At 39.8% G+C, this 16,780-nt stretch overlaps 1 protein-coding gene across 2 annotated transcripts in view; it reads right to left on the minus strand.

Annotated features, from left to right (window-relative positions):
- Positions 1 to 378: 378 nt before the first annotated feature.
- SLC22A15 (solute carrier family 22 member 15) overlaps positions 379 to 16,780 on the minus strand; it is a 44,362-nt gene continuing 27,960 nt past the window's right edge. Inside the window, exons 7-12 of one of the 2 annotated variants that reach the window (XM_075905719.2) lie at positions 14,864 to 15,004; positions 13,865 to 13,950; positions 11,494 to 11,614; positions 10,644 to 10,716; positions 9,584 to 9,709; positions 379 to 7,604 (exon numbers count right to left, since the gene is read on the minus strand). In XM_075905719.2, coding sequence (XP_075761834.1) covers positions 7,518 to 7,604; positions 9,584 to 9,709; positions 10,644 to 10,716; positions 11,494 to 11,614; positions 13,865 to 13,950; positions 14,864 to 15,004 — 634 coding nt within the window. In that variant the 3' untranslated portion in view covers positions 379 to 7,517. Of the gene's footprint in view, positions 7,605 to 9,520; positions 9,710 to 10,643; positions 10,717 to 11,493; positions 11,615 to 13,864; positions 13,951 to 14,863; positions 15,005 to 16,780 lie in introns of both variants that reach the window. The other variant, XM_075905712.2, reaches the window with a different exon arrangement.

Consider the following 16,780-nt stretch of genomic DNA (forward strand, 5'->3'; position numbering starts at 1 on the left):
TCTGTGGATAATATAAACATTAACAGCAACAGCAGCATTGACATTTTACTGTGCTAAATCCCCAAAAGCGTTTCCAGTCTTTCAACAACAAGCAACAATTGAAGCTGGTAGTAAATTGATTCTCACATTCCGTTGGCTCCAGTTTGTTTTTGTTAGAAATTATTTGTGATAGATATAGTGGAATATATTGATTAGTACTGACAGTCCCAGCTTCCCAGGCATTTAGTGGCATTGCCATTCCAAAATGACCTGCTTTCCACCTCGTCAATTTCCTCCTGCAGAGTCAGTTATAAATATCTGTTCTATTAAGAGATCACTTTTCACCCTCTGGAAAACAAAAAGAGGGCCAGGGAAGTAAAATCAGTTCAATAAAACAGGTTTGCAATGCTTCAGAACAGCTTCTGTTTATTGAAAGAGCTTACATTAGGGAAAGAAAAGGCACAAAATAAGCTGCAAAGACATTTATATGAACTTTATGAGTTAGAGGCAGTTTCAGAGTTTTTACAAATCACTCAAAAGTTATCGTGCTATGGCAGACTCAGACTAATGTCTATGAAATCTTAAATATGAACATCTTAAAAATGCTTATAAGGTTACTCAGAATAACTAACATCCCAGAATGTAATGTGTATCCCACATTAATTTCTGGCTAAATAGTGTTATCATCTAGATTTTACCCCCATTTTGGGAGTGAAGTAGCTGTAAAATGTGTCAAATTTTAATGGAGTCCTTCTTTAAAAATCTCACGTTGCAATAGGTTCTGCACATAAACCAACTTGCTGGCTTTATCTTGCACAGCTCCAGTGAATTATAGCAGCTATAGGTCAAATAATGTGCATCAAATACAAAAACAACCCAGACTGAAGAGGAGAGTCTTAGTTGTTCTGAATATTTTTACATTTGTTACAACAGTTTAGTCATCTGTGGCAAACATATTTAAAAAGAAGATGGACCCAGCACTTAGTCACACTTTATAACTGAATGCCTCCACTACAAAGACATACTTCAGGGAAATTAATATTTTTAGGCTTGAATAAATGGTGACTTCTCAGACAATGTTCTTAAACTTCCCACAGGCTTTGACCGTACAGCTGTGAACTAAAAATGGCACTGAGAGGATGATTACAAAAGGACAACTTCCAAATTCAATAAGTCCACACATTTGTGCTGAAAGGCCTTGTACACACAGTACTCAAGACGTTCACATCAAAGATTTAAAAGTATATACACGCACACTGTATGATATAAACATCTAAAACTTTCTGCTGGGGTGCACTGCTTCAAGCAACCCCCCAACATCGCCAGACATCTTTTTGCTTAGCCTCCACTTGACAAGCACTTCTGAATGTAGGCTAGAATTCCATCTTGATGTAAGCAGATACAATGCTACTAAAGTCAAGGGGAGTTACATTGGGACTGAACTTGGTTTCATAAGGTTGAAAAAAGTTCATCTAGTTAGCTGCTCCTCTGTCTGAATAATGTCCAAATTCTGCCTTAAGTTGTCATGTAAATGTAACTGAGCAGAATTTCATCACCTGTTCAGGAATTTTATTTGCTTGTCCTATGTGAATAATTAACTTCTTACAAAAGGGGAGACAAGCTAGTACCAGAGTATAATCTTCTCCCCAACAGAGGATTTTTTCTTAAGGCTGGGGCTGGTTTTCAGAAGAGCAGAACATCAATGACAGCCATAGGTACTCAGCCTGTCTAAAACTAATTAACTTACATTCATTATTCAAAATTCACTGTAAAACACATTAAAGATGTAAGTCATTCCCCCTTCCAGGTTAATCAGCGGATCACCAGCAGCATACAAACAAGACAATGAAAAATATTTTTCCTATAGTCTCCTAAATCTCTTTAATATAATATTCAGTACTGATTAAAGGTTAATGCAAAGAGGTAGCTTAAAACCCCCCATTATTATTAACCCAGGAAGAAAAAGCTGCTATCACTAAGTACATAGTACAATACAAATATTCCTTATAAAGCAAAACAAAAAAAACCCACCACACACACACACACCTGCACAATGACTGCATCTCATTCAAGCTTCAACAATAACACACAACACAAATAAAAAGGTTTTGACTTCACCTTTCCTTGGAATTAAAGATCGTCTAGTTAGAGCCTTACCTGAAATTCTAAGTGACAAAAATAGGTTCTTTATTATTAGCATTGCCCTAAGCACTCTATTCTTCAATATACTGTAAATAGTATGTGTGTTGACAATATTAAATGTTTCCATAAAGTTCTGCCCATTTCAGATTATATACAGATGTGGGCTCCCAACTAAATCCTTAGCAGTCTTTGAATCTGTCTTGATCATTTAAAACCATCTGAGGCCACAACCAGTGTTTCCTCTAAGCAGTGCATGGAGCCCTGAGCCTCTGACTGGGCGGGGCGGATTAATCACCTGTGAAGCTGTGCTGCCCAGTATCTTAAGAGGGAACACTAGCCACAATGTGAGCAATACTTCATTAATTTAGGAGGCTTATTGGCTTCTGCATTTTTGAAATACAGCTGTTTAGTTAACATTTCTGTAAATAAAACTCATTATTATTACTGTCATACTTTGGCTCCTGATTGAGTAAGATGAGCAATGTAACAAAATTGGATGGGAAGCAGTAATATTTTGTTTTAGAGGCCCATGCATCTTTAGTGATTGACGGGCAGATATACAAGAGAGAGCGATTGGCCCAGACAGCCATGTATATGTATAAAGGTATGGATTATATCTTTGTCCCATTCCAATTACCTGCCTGGTAGTACAAAATCACTTTATTATCTTTTGGAGACAGGAAGCAACTCCTGTTGTACATTCCCTTGATTGTCTGCATTTTTCCTGGCACACATGCTACCAGCTAGAATTTGAGTTTTTTTAAAACTGAGTTCCAAAAGGAAACAAAACTCTAATCTAGACATTTTAATATTTAGCACTGCCATCAATCTAATATGCCAATTTAACCATGTGGCCTTCAATCAACATTTCTTAGAGTCTAATGAGTGAACTTACAAATTCTAGCAATTGGTCTTATCAGGATAAACAAGATATTGGACAATGAGCTTTGATATTTATAATACAAAATAAGGCCCTGCAAACTTATGTATGATGTGAGATAGGCAATGCTTTCAAATTAGGCAAATTCTATACTTTGTTTTGAATATTAATCTCTTTGGCTAATCATTGTCCCTGCAAGCAGTGAGAAGGATTTCAGAAACATTGGTCATTAAAGTGCAAAGAGCACTAAGGCATGAGCAAACAAAGGTAGTTCTCCCTTTTCTTGTCCTAAAGACCCATGGAGTGTCTGTTTGTAAATACTAGTTTTATCTGGTCACCTGCAAGAATTCCAAAAGAACATATAGAACAAGTTCTATACATTGCCAGATTTCTAGGCTGAAATGAAACAACTGCTTTAGACTAATTCCATAGAATTACTTATACAGAGCACCAGTCCAATCTGACTGAGGACACTTAAGAGTGTTAGCACTAGGGACACGTCAAATGAATTAAAGAAAAAAAATCTATTCCCTATTCATATTTTCTTAATGCTTTTCACTAGGTTTGCAAACAAAGCCATTTTAGAATGATGCAAGAAGCTATCCGTAGGAGAGAGAAGATTAAATAAATGTAAGAAGTCATCCTATCACATGAATCATTTGAAGGTTACAGTAGATTGGACAAGGAGAGAGAGTGTGGGATTTGAGAGGGAGCTTGGGTGAAGGAGGGGGTTCGCAGTGCACAAAGCTTCCAACTCCCTACTGGACACAGAAAGGCAGATGGAGCAGTCAGCTGCTCCAAGCCCTGGGGCTGCTCCCTGCCTGTGGGTCCAGTGGTGTGGCCATGGGCCAAAATGAAAGGCTTGGAGAGCCGTATCTGGCCCCAAGGCCGTATCTTGCCTACCCCTTCTCTAGAAGCTAGAGAGCGCCTCCTGCCACACCCCGACAACAGAGATGGAAAATAATAAGTAGATGGGTCTCACTGGAATTAGTACCGGCCTGATCTCTGCTACTTTTACAAAAGGAGAAAATACAGATAACAGACCAACAGCTTCCAACTTGAATTTATTCTCATGTCTAGACAGGAAGAACCCTCAATAGTGCAGAGTACATATGTAATGTTAACCTAGCAACATGGGACTAAGATAATCATGGGAAGAGAGTTTCTCAAACTTCAATCAAGTATTGCAAAGATTAGACCTGTCAAACCAATAGTGCTATTTTAGTGTCATTAACAGTAATTTTTTTAAAAAAGAACTGGCACATACTCCATGACAACTTCCGTGGGAAGATGTACAATATGTGCTAACCATACGGGGAAGAATCAGAATCAGGCAGGAACTGAGCCGTTATGTTATACTCGGAGGTGGGGTAGTTACACAAATTTTGTGACTTTGGCCTCTAACTAAAAAACAGGCATTTAGATGCAGTGTTCAGAACAGCAGGTATTGTCAATCTGAAGAGTTCTGCTTAGCAATATTGGTTTGATTAGATACAGTGTATGCTGTCCATACCTGCCATGGAAGTTTGTGCATCGTGTGTCCACAACAAAAGCCAACTAGGGCAAAATATCTGATGTCCCAATGGCTTAAGACTTCCTTGTACATAACGGGAATCTCTTACTGTTCTGTAGCTGGTAGTCAGTTTGTACCACCCTCAACAGCACAAACCCAAACATCAGAGGATCCAGACTGGAGCATTTGGAGGGGAAGAGTATTTAGTCATTTATCAGAATCCTGTAAAATAACCCAAACCAATGAACACTGAGCTCCTGCCTAGGAAGATACTACTGTAGCAATTCATTGCCCCACAAATAAACAAACAGTAAATCAACAGCCTCTATGGGAGATGGATTAGGAAGTCCTTAACTTCTAAAGAATGTGCAGAAATGGGACAGATTCAGAATAAGGATCTAAAAAATATATAGTTAATTTATTTTGCATAAAAATTCATTCATCCTTGGTTTTGCAATTATATGTACAAAAAAGTGTGCATGAAATGTAATACATTTGACTGTAAGCTAGGGACAGACACAAATTTGGACCAAGAACCTACAAGGAAATCCACCCTCCTGAACTATAGCAACCACATCAAGTAACAATGGAAAGCTACATGGAATAGATCCCCCGTTAGCAATCTAGAATAAAGACAAAAACCAAACAGCCAATGAGGCCAAGAGCACTGTTCAGTCTCACTATATCCATTGCCGAAAGCCAGAGAAAGGCAAGGATTTCATTGTGCACATTGATCCCTTAAGAAATACAGGGTTTGTGACCACATCAGTGCAGTTCCTAGGAACTGCAGCATTAACTTCAGCATAAGATATTGCACATTTAGAACCTTTGAGGGGAAAAAGGACACCAAGGACCTAATAAGGAAAAAACAAAAAACAAAACAAAACCTTTTGCCTCGTGTTTCATATAATCCTCATAATTTAAAATACAAAAGGAAAAAACATAAAACACAAAGTTAATTATAGCTCCCAGAACTTCCACTCAGTCATTTTCCTATGTATGAATAAGGCAGAAGATCCAGATTATTATTATTTTTAATTCTATCAATTTTGCTGTCACATTCACAAGAGCTGTGCTACAGACAGGAGAGATGGTATGGGCTTGCTGGTCAAATACATTTCACTGATGTCTATGATGCAGCCAGCTGCCATCTTCCTGTTCCATACTAAAGTACTGCCTGCAGAAACTATTGATCCCCAACTACAACTCACCGCTATGCTAACAGCACTGCACCAATCTGTTTGGATCAAGATGGAGTATTTAATACTCGGACATGTACTCTTTGTAGGCTTCCTCTTTCCACTAAAGATGAGAATGGCAGCACTATATTCCCCATAAACAACAGGGATACAACCCTTGGGCTCTTAGAAAGCAGTCTATGCTGCTCTTGACTGGACAAAGTTCAGATATTCCTGTAAGTTTCAGATCTGACTTTTTACTGCTTCCTTCCAGAATAATTGAGGTTTTTGCTGACTTCGGAATATATTCAGTAGACTCTCTTCTCTCCAATCATTTGATCCATGTATCATATTCTAATAGAATAACTAGCTACCTTTACACTTAATATGAAGTGTGAATCCACAAACTGCAAAAAATTAATTATATAGAAGTCAACAGTAAGAACTAGGAGGATAAAGATGATACTAACTACTCAAAGGCCACATCTATTAGTTGGCAAAAGCTTCAAATATTCAAAATCTTTTTATTATAGTACTTTAAAAATGTTTAGTGTAAACAAAAACAAAAAGTGCTCCCTCTACAAGGTCAAGTAACCAGCTGAATATTGGCCCAAGAAATTAACTAAGAATGTGTGTGTACGTACACACACACACACACACACACACACACACACACACACACACACACACAAAGAAATTTAAAATAAATACTAAAGACACTCAAGTCATTAGCAGCAGCCTGCAGAGGCAACTTCAGCACTATATACCACTGCAGATATCATTTTTCTCCATAGCCACAATCAGATACAAAATGTAATGCAAAATGTCGCTAAGTAAAATTATCTCCCAAAAGACATTCGCTATGTGCCGTAGAAAAACTGGTCCCTAAGTTTACATGGCAAAGTGGAGAAAAAGATGAGAGAAAAAAATCAAACCGAATATGCAACAAATTCAGAGCTGCCCTGAGATTTCTGGACTGTCATGATAAACATGTGAGAGAAAGAATCAAAGGCAAAGGAAAAAGCAAATTATTTTGGGAGTGGCAGAGGTGGGATGGGAGACAGATATGGGGGGGGGGGGAGAGAAAAGATCAGTAATAATGGGGATTTCTGTTTTAATTAAGTCCATCTGCCCTCTCCTATTAATTGGTCTCTCCAACCTCTGATGATCTCTCTAGCCATTTACCTACAACATCACTGAGAACAGTTGTCATTTGTTGGTGTTCCCTAACCACTTGAGGCATGAAATTCTATTCCAGCGAGCATATGGAGAACAGGCAGAGATTCCACGGTTCATTCTTTTCAGTGTGCTGTAGGTAACTGAACAGAGGATTTCAGGAATTTGTTTCCATCATGTTCAGTTTAACTCTTTAGATTTTATCCATCTGAAAAAAGCCTGGTGAAACCTTCCAAGTTTATGGATTTCAGTTGCTTCAAAATCAATACAAGCCCACTTTGAAGGAAAAAGGCAAACACATGCAGTGGAAGTCTGTCCATCAGTTGGATCAGTTCTCAAGTCTAAGTTTCTGAAATCTCAGATCCCTCCCTCTCAACATTATCTTTGGCCTCAAACCAAGCCTGCAATCAAAATTTTGAGCCACAAGTGTTTGAATGGCTCTCATGGGTGAGAAAAAAAAATCACCAGTGGTCACCACTTAAGCCACCGTAATGCATCTGAACAGTACTCTAATTCTCCTCCCAAAGCTGGAAAGGAAGAGGCACTTGCCCTGTTATAATATACCCGCAGACGGTTCCAGTTTTATTTTTGCGGATGGTCCTGGCTGGACAAGTTTTTAAAAAGGCATAAAAAGGAAAGCATCCTCTTTTTACTTGATCATTTGGGTCTCTTCATCAGCATCATAGAATTCTTCATCTTCACTTTCAGTCCCTGCAGAACTATCTTTGCCTGCAGACTAGGGGAAAAATGAAATTGTTAACACATTCAACAGTGAACACTGAAAAAAAATACTTTTACGGCATCTTTCAGAGCATTTCAAAGTGCTTTTCAAATAGAAGGCATTACAACCAAGGTAGGAAAGGATTTTCTCCATTTTTCCTAGGGGAAACTGAAGTATGGAGAAGTTAAAATGACCTATTCAAGGCCTGTTCCACTTGATCTGAGGATGTTATATTCATATTCCTTCTAATCCTTTTAGAAAATAGTGGGCTTTTAGCAAACATGAACTCCTGTGCTTCCTTTAGCAGACCAAGGAGGTTGGATGCAGGACAAATGAACGGATGAGGATGGCTTGATTTGACATTCTATAAAGCTTTCTGAGTTAAGAAAGCAGTAGTAGTGTTCCTGTCCCTCTGATCTACTATAAGTAGAGACTAAGGAAGCAGAGTTTGAGGGCAAAAGCCTTTCCATCCTTATTTATACTGAGTGTGTCGTGGTCATCTTCCTACACAAGCTTCTCTTTTTAAAAAAATGGACATTTGCCAGGATTGCCACCCAGGGAGATAAACAAATAAAGCCTACCTGACCAACAATATAAAAAGCCGAAACACATGGGCCCAGCAAGTTTTTAATAGAACAAGCTACTAACTACTAGAAAAAACAAAACAGCAAAACACCGACTACCTGACAAAAAGGGTAGAAGATTCTGCAGGTGCTGAAACTATTGAAAAAGGAGGAACTGTGGAACAAAAGGCTATTTTATACCCTTACATTTAACAATACAAGGGTGAAAAATGTACATACCTGCAAGCTATTTTCATTTTTTGAAAAGTTTGTGCCTTGTGATACAAGTCAGGTGACTATATGGGGTAGAGAAGGGAACTGCAGAGACAATTTGCTAAATGAGAACTGAAGCTTGAACTCCATACTCCCTGTGCTGTACTTGGGCAACAAGATTATTCAAGCAAAGGAGTTTACCCTACTTTCACTAATTACATGTATGAGAGGAATTGTTCCTTCTCCTCCGAAATAAAAGCTTCCAGTGTTGCAAAGGTGAAAATAAACACATTTTAAATTTTGTTTGGATGAACATTCTTTCAGACAGAGCATTTCCAGCAATAAGCAATCCCTATAATCTTTATAAGCCCTACAACACTTATAGGTTTTGCACTAGTGTTAAAAAAGCTAAGATTCCTCCCCAAATTTAGACTCTCCACTCTCATTTACTCCTCCCTCTCTAGGAGGGAGAAAAAAATAGATGTAATAACTCTCACACTGCAAGGTAAGCAAAACCTAATGAATGAATAAAGGGAAGCGAACTCAGTGGTCAAGTAAACCTCACTGAAAATACCTTGCCTCCAAGTCTTCTCATTATTAAGCCTGGAAGCTGCTATATCATGCATCTCAACTAATCTCAGCTACTACAGTGGGGTGTGAGGCAGATCTCAAAGTTAAACAAATTCTAACCAATTTAAGGTGTTATATGTTAGAACCAACACCTCAAACTTCACCCAAAACCAAAGTGGAAGCCTACACAGATGGTAGAAGACAGGCACAACCCTTCCACACAAACCGGCTGCTGCACCATGTGCCAGATAAAGATTCGAAAGGTCTTATGGATCAACTTTACATGACCTATAGAGGTGACAGAGGCAGAGATCACTTGTGTTAGGGTCTTTTACCCTAAAGGCAAAGGTTGTAACTTTTTTTATTAAACACAACTTGAGGGGATTAACTGGATCTGAGTTAGGATCTGAGCCTGTATTTGCAGAGAGTATTTCAAATATAATGGCAAGATCTCTAAATTATCCCCTATGTCCTCTTGGGGCCAGTCATGCCCAGACTAAGAACCCATCTAGATAGGCATTCCTAAAGTCGACAGCCATAATTCATGCACTACAATGGTGGAGAAGTATCAAGAAAGTGATGTACCCGTGAGCCACCTAGTGCTTGCAATGACATGGCTTCATTCCCCAGTCTCCAGTATGAGCACACCTGCAGGTCTGATATGGTCTCCAGCAAAGGGCTGTTCAGTGTTTCTGGCAATAACAAACTCAAGAGTCCCGACAACAGGCCAGTCACTCCAAACACGATGTATGGCAGAGACCACTGCACAGATTTCTGGAAATTAAGAGGAGAGAGGGGTAAGGAGGCAATATAACATTTTACATATTAAAATACGTAATAGTTAGCCACCTTGTTAGGTAGGCATGATATGTAAAGATTGGAACAGAAGATTTCAGAAATGTTTGGAAACAATCTTAACTCCGCTGGATCCACATATGTTTTGGAATGAATTTTAAACAAGTCCCTGCTAAATTCATGCATTCAAGTTTTTGGCTATGAAATTTTCACACAAACACTGATTATGCACACAAATTGGATAGATGTCAAATGCAAAACAAAGTTTGGAAGAGCAAAAGTAAGAGTTACATAATATATGTAGTTCCTCTCACCTTGATATCTAAGTCTGTTCAGGGCCTACTGCAAGATTTAGGCTAAGGGATTTTAAGTATCTTAAGTCTCTACACCAATATCCATATTTAGTGATAGGACACTTAGCTACAAATTTTAATGTGCATATATCCAGTGAGAGTGAAGCCTATTGAGACTGCCTTTCTCTTCCATTAAAATATTAAGGTAAACAGCAAACTACACATTGTTGAGGCAATTTATGTGAAGGGATTCATCTCTAGCATTAGCCAAGTTAGTTAATAGCATTAGTTAGAGGGGGGATAACTACTACTAAAGAAAGTACAACAGTCTCACCTGATATGGTAAATCCTTCACAACAGCTTGGATTTTAACTTTTTATACAAAGGTTTTTATGCTGTTGAAGTGGATAGGCCAATTCACAAAATTCTTACATAGATAAAACAGACAAACAAATAGTGGGAGTTTTGCCAACATAAGGGCTACATCCTGCTTTCCTTCAATATGGAGGATATGTTATCATGCTTCTCCATACATGGTGATTATATTTTACAGATCCTGAATCATACAGTTGATCCTATTTCTCCCACCGACAGGAATAAAAACATAAGTGCAGACAAACCAGTGAAGGGATGAAGGGAGCAATGATCCCACCAACCCGGGAAAACATGGAGCAGGAACCCATTCCAACATTCCTAAAGAAAAATACAGATATTAATCAAAGGTATTTGCATGAGAGAAATTAATGAATTTTAAAAAGATGTCATCATTAAGAAATGTTTTTGTCACGGTACTAAGCCTATGACTAAGTTCATTGGGAAGGGAGATATTGGAATGCAGCTCAAAGCATTCTAACAGTGGAACTATACACAGCACTGAAGAACAGAGACCCTGCTCACAACAGAACTTCAGACATTAGTGCAGCTGCCACAGTAAGACAAAACCACCATAAATTGTAATTGTGGACTAATACACATTATCCCCAATTTAAAAAAAGGTTAAACTGCACTAATCTAAATCACATGATGTAGCAGATTTGTGTGTCTACACTGGGAGTGAGCTGTTATCTACACTTGCTAGCTGGCCACCACCCAGTACAAACTGCATCTATATGCTACATTCATCTGTTCACTCTTTTACAATGTGTACATTGCTCTACATTGTAGAGCTGCTCAAGTATGTTTGTGAATGATCAAATTGCCCCAAACAACAATCTACTGAAGATGTAAGCCCCAACATCACTGGTTACATTAGGATGAATACTTAATGGAATTGTCCTACGTTTACACAGCAGCTAGAGAATTTTGGGTACTACTGCTGTATAGTCTCATGACTATTCAGACCAGTTTTTCTTTAACTAAGGGAAAGTTTCAAGGAGAAGATGCAGTTAACAGGACAAAATAAAGTGAAAGTAATAAGGAACTAGGGAGATGGGCAAGAGAAACTACCACCACAAAATGAATTCAAATTACCTGATCACTGTAGGATAAAGCTCTGATGTGTAGATATAAACAATGTTAAATGCTGCACTGATTGTCAGTTTCCCCAGTAAAGACAAAGAACGACTGTTCACAACGGCAAACACTCCTGTGGCTGAGAAAGAAAATTTGATCCTTGTAAGAATCCGTAGCATACGGAAATGTCCTTCAGTAATCATTTCAGTTACAAATGGAATGAAAGGGAATCTGCTGAAGGGTTTGTTATGCTCACAATAACTGTTAGAACAGTGGTCACCAACCAGTAGATTGGGATCTACTGGTAGATTTTTGGAGCCTTTGACAAGTGATCCTGACAGGTTGGGCCAGGAGGCTGTCAAGTGTCAGCACTTCATCTGCCCCTCTAAACACTGCCATGTTGCTTCTACCCTCTGCCTTGGAATGCCCCCCCCCAGTCCCAGGAGCTTCTTCCTTGCTGTGCAGGGCACAGTCAGAAGAGGAGGGGGTTCTGATGTCAGGCTGCCCCTCCCTCCACTCTGTACCCCATCTCCACAGGGTGCTGGAGGGAGGGGGGAGAAGGATGGAGAGAGTTTGCTAGCTGCTTTTGGAAGTGGTGCAGGACTAGGATAGGGTTGAGTCTACCATAGTCCCCTGCACCACCACCCAGAAGCCACGAGTGGTAAGCGGTGCCCAGCTGGAGCCTGCATTCCAAACCCCGGCCCCAATCCTGAACCTCTCCTACACCCCAAACCATTGCCCTAGCCCTGAGTCCCCCTGCACCCACACTCCCTCCCAGAGCCTGCATCCTGACCACCCCGCCTACACTCCAACTCCCTGCCCCAGGCTCAGAACCCCTCCCACACTCCAAATCCTTTAGCCAAAGATCATAGTCCGCATCCCCCTTCCCTGCACCCCAGCCCTCTGGCCCCAGCCTGATAAAAGTAAGTGAGAATGGGGGGAGGGAGGGAGGATGGAGCCAGCAGGGGCGGGGCCTAGAAGAAGGGGTAGGAAGGAGGCAGGGCAAGGATGTTTGGGTTTGAGGTAGATCCTGGATTGCATTAAAATTAAAAAAGTGATCTCATGCTTAAAAAGGCTAGACACCCCTGTGTTAGAGGTACATGCAGGATAAGGGAAAATAATTAAATTTCTAATGTCAATCCATGTGTTTCCATTAAATTAAGATATCCAGTAGAAATAATTTGGTTAAACACCTTAAACAATCCCCACCACAACAGCCTAAGAGCCAGAAAGACAGACTGACTTCTCTGCTTTCTTTGTCCAAATGATGAAAACCAATGAAGTTCAAATTTTTACTTAAATTATGTTTTTCAATTGTTATAATAGGCATTAAAAGTAAAAGATAAGGAGACTAATATGAAATTTTTGAATATGACAATGTAATATGACATTTTACATCTGTAAGCCAAAATACCCTAAACATGCCCAGCCTTCCCGACAGAGCCATTTGCCTGAACAAGGTGGGAGGAGGATGCAGAAGCAAGGAAGTTTTTAAAATGTAACTATGCATGCTCATCTATATAAATGTTAATCCTTTTTTAAAAACCTGCTAGGTTGCACTATCTAAAGCCTTCTGAGGTGCTCTCATGACTAATGCTATGTGTGTGCACGTATGAAGTATCATTCACTTTGTGTGCCTTGCTTTGAAAGAAAGACATCTTTTTCTCTTGCTAATATTTTCTGTTTCTGTATCTGCGTACAACAGTTGAAAAAGGTGGCAGTATTAGACCTTTATATGGCTTCCTGAAATAAATTAAAATTCTATATTTCTATAGCATTTCATTTCAGAAGAATCTCTAAGTGCTTCATAAACCTATATGATACATTTAGCACCACTGATATGTAACCAAGCACTTCTTGAATATGCTGCACAATGGTGAAAGGAAAAGGAAAGCCTAGTCAAGGACACAAGGGAAGCCTCAAGCAAGTCATTGGACATTTTGGCTTTAAGCTCTCATCTGGAAAGGCACCAAGTTAAATGATACTCTAATTATCCGTATCTGAAGGATGGCGTGATGAGTTGATGCTACTGGGCTATTCAACAAAATGCAGGAGCAGAGCATGATGTATATTTCCCCTATGCCTAAAAAATGTATAGTATAAAGAAGAGGCAGAAATATGTTACTATTGTGATTAACAGCATAGGCCTGGTAGCCTGTAGACACTGATTCTATTATAAACTCTGTCCCCAACTCATCACAAAGCCTTTAGAAAGATCACTATAACTTACTATACCTCAGTTTCCCGAATTGTACAATTGAGATAACAATAATTACCTATATCATGTTAATGTGATGAACCTAAAGTTTGGGAAATCTTTAGATCCTTGGCTGAAGGGTGTTATATACATGCACAATACTATTATAAAATCCTTTAAAAAAATATTTACCTTTTTTTTCTGGAAGAAACATGACAATCAGACAGGCCAATCCTCCCAGGAAAAGGAATGCTGCCAGCGTCCGTTTTCGGCCAAACCTGATGGGGCCCCCAAAAAGGATAATACTTAGCATCTCTACTACAATTTTCATCCAAAGATTTCAATGCACTGAGCAACCTAAATTCAACCAACACCATTCTCCTCACATGGCATATATTGCTAAAACAATCTGCCGAATCTCTGCTTTCTTGCTCATTACATTTTTACACAGTAACCTCAGGTCCTCTCACAGTATAGTTAGTGCATGCACATGTCAAGGATGAACTATGTAGTGCAGGCTGTACATCTCTAAGAAATCTCTAGTCAAACAGGCTGACTATGCCCATCTTAATTTGTATCCCACAGGTGGGGGAGTGAGCAGGGAAGAAGAGGGCAGAGCAGGTGCAGGAGGAACCTGTTCCTCAGACACATATGGAAGAAGAAGAAAAGCCACCTATTAATAAAGTTCTGAGATGACCTCTATTGAAACAGAGAAAGAAAGGAGTATTGTAGCTCAAACACAGGCTAGATGACCCAATGTTCATAAGGGTTGCCAATCCTCCAAGATTTTCCTGGAGTCTCCAGGAATTAAAAATTGTTCTCCACTGTGTAGTAAGATCAAAAATGTGAAGAATGGAAGGACATCCTGTGTGTTAGTATAGAGTCAAAGCAGCTAGACTCTACAGAATTCTCCTCAGCAGCTGCAGTTTAATCTCTGCATCAGAGCTGGAGTATTGTTTACTGCTTGAGAGTTGTTAAGAAAGATTAATTTCAGTTTTTCATTAAAATGTATTAATTTTTTTTATTTACACAAGTCATTCCTCCTCCCAGGAGGAAAGAGTAAATTGGGACAGTTAATACTTCCTGTGATAGGACTAAACTGAAAGCAAGCTGAAGACAAATTGGTGTCCTGTAAAACTACCTTTGGAAAAAAATAGTTAGATATTGTGCTTCATTCTATTCAACACTCACCATTTTTGGTTAATCAAGTAGATACAGATTGGGTAGGCAGGTATCTCTATCAGCCCAGAGAGCGCCAAGCTGGCATAAATACTTCCTCCTAAGTCACCTGCATTGAGAGTCAGACCATAGTATACCAAGCTGCACACAAACCTGTGGAAGCAGCAGGTTGGAGGAAAAGGAAGAGAGAAAGAAACCAAGTATAAGACTAAGATTTTTTCAATTCCAGATTGGTGCAACTAGCTCATCTACTCCAGCAGTTCTCAAGCTTCATCGCACTGTGACCGCCTTCTGACAACTAAAATTATTGTATAACCCCAGGAAGGGGAACTGAAGATTGAGCCTGCCAGAACCACACCTGAAACCAAGGGCATATGCTCTGGGCAGGGGTCATATAACCTTAGCCCTGGGTGGTAAGGGTTGAGCTTGGGATTTGCTGAGGCCCAGGGCCAACACTGGTCTTGGCAACCCCGTTAAAAAAAAGGGGTGGCAACCACTTTCAGGTTCCAACCCACAGTTTGAGAACCCCTCCTCTACTCTAATCTCCTTTCTCCAGCAGAGTCACTACTTATTTCAAAGGAAAGAAAAAGCTGTTCAAATACAGTCACCTAAGCACTATGCTAGGTAGAGTGAAATCATTCCTTTCTTGCAGGGATTCAGCCCCTGACATTTTACTTTAAGAATAAAGTTAGATTATACTTCTTGTGAATGCGGTGTATAAATCACAAATAAAATTACCCAGAACTTTAAATCTAACCCTGATCCCACAGGAGGAGCCACTGGCCGAAAAGTGCTGTCATGGCTCCCCAGGGAACATCCTTCCACACAGACTTTGGGTACGTCTAGACTACATGCCTCTGTCACCAGAGGCATGTAGATTAGGCTACTAGGCATAGGAAAATGAAGCGGCGATTTAAATAATCGCCGCTTCATTTAAATTTACATGGCTGCCGCGCTGAGCTGATCAGCTGTTTGTCGGCTCAGCGCGGTAGTCTGGACGTGTGGGTGTCGACATCAAAGGCATTTGTCGACCACCCAGGTTCCTGGGATGAGGCATACCTGGGTGGTCGACAAATGCCTTTGATGTCGACACCCGCGCGTCCAGACTACCGCGCTGAGCCGACAAACAGCTGATCGGCTCAGCGTGGCAGCCATGTAAATTTAAATGAAGCGGTGATTATTTAAATCGCCGCTTCATTTTCCTATGCCTGGTAGCCTAATCTACATGTCTCTGGCGACAGAGGTATGTAGTCTAGACGTACCCTTTGTCTCCTAGTGCTCAAATAGAAATGTTTTTCAAGAGAGGGACTACTGAAAGCATGCAGTATGAAACTTTGCTTTAATTTAATATGGTTTAAGTTAAGCTTTAGTAAACATCTTTGTTTTCCTTGTAACTATTTCTGACTTGTACACCTCATTACTTGTACTCACTGATGTCTCTTGGCAATTGATAAACTTGTTTTACTGTTTTAACTAATCCAATGTGTTTAAACTGAAGTGTCTGAATAACTATTTGAGATAAGAAGCTAGCATATTATTCCTTTTAAGAAATAACACATTTTATATATTTGTACTATAGAGAAGATGGCTGGGCAGTACAGGACATACACTTCTGGGGGAAATTTGGGACTGGGGTTTATTGGGACCACTCTGCAGCATAACAAAGGCTGAGGAGAGCCAAATTGTAATCTAAGTGTGGCTGCAGGCTACAGTTAAAACACAGATACTTAGTGTGTGGCTTTCATGCTGGAGGGCTGTTGTGAGTAGTGTAGGTGGGAACTACTTCAGCAAGGCATTATAAGGCATAGGGTAGGAGTGATAGTGTAGTGTGGACTGTACCCTAGTATGTCCATGTGTTTCATTTCATTCCCCCCCCCCCCCCCATCAATCTGTGACACTAATTGCTCCTTCAGGGTACAGCTACACTAC

This window comes from Pelodiscus sinensis, chromosome 1, assembly GCF_052426305.1.
Source record: "Pelodiscus sinensis isolate ZL-2025 chromosome 1, ASM5242630v1, whole genome shotgun sequence".
Taxonomy (NCBI): domain Eukaryota; kingdom Metazoa; phylum Chordata; order Testudines; family Trionychidae; genus Pelodiscus; species Pelodiscus sinensis.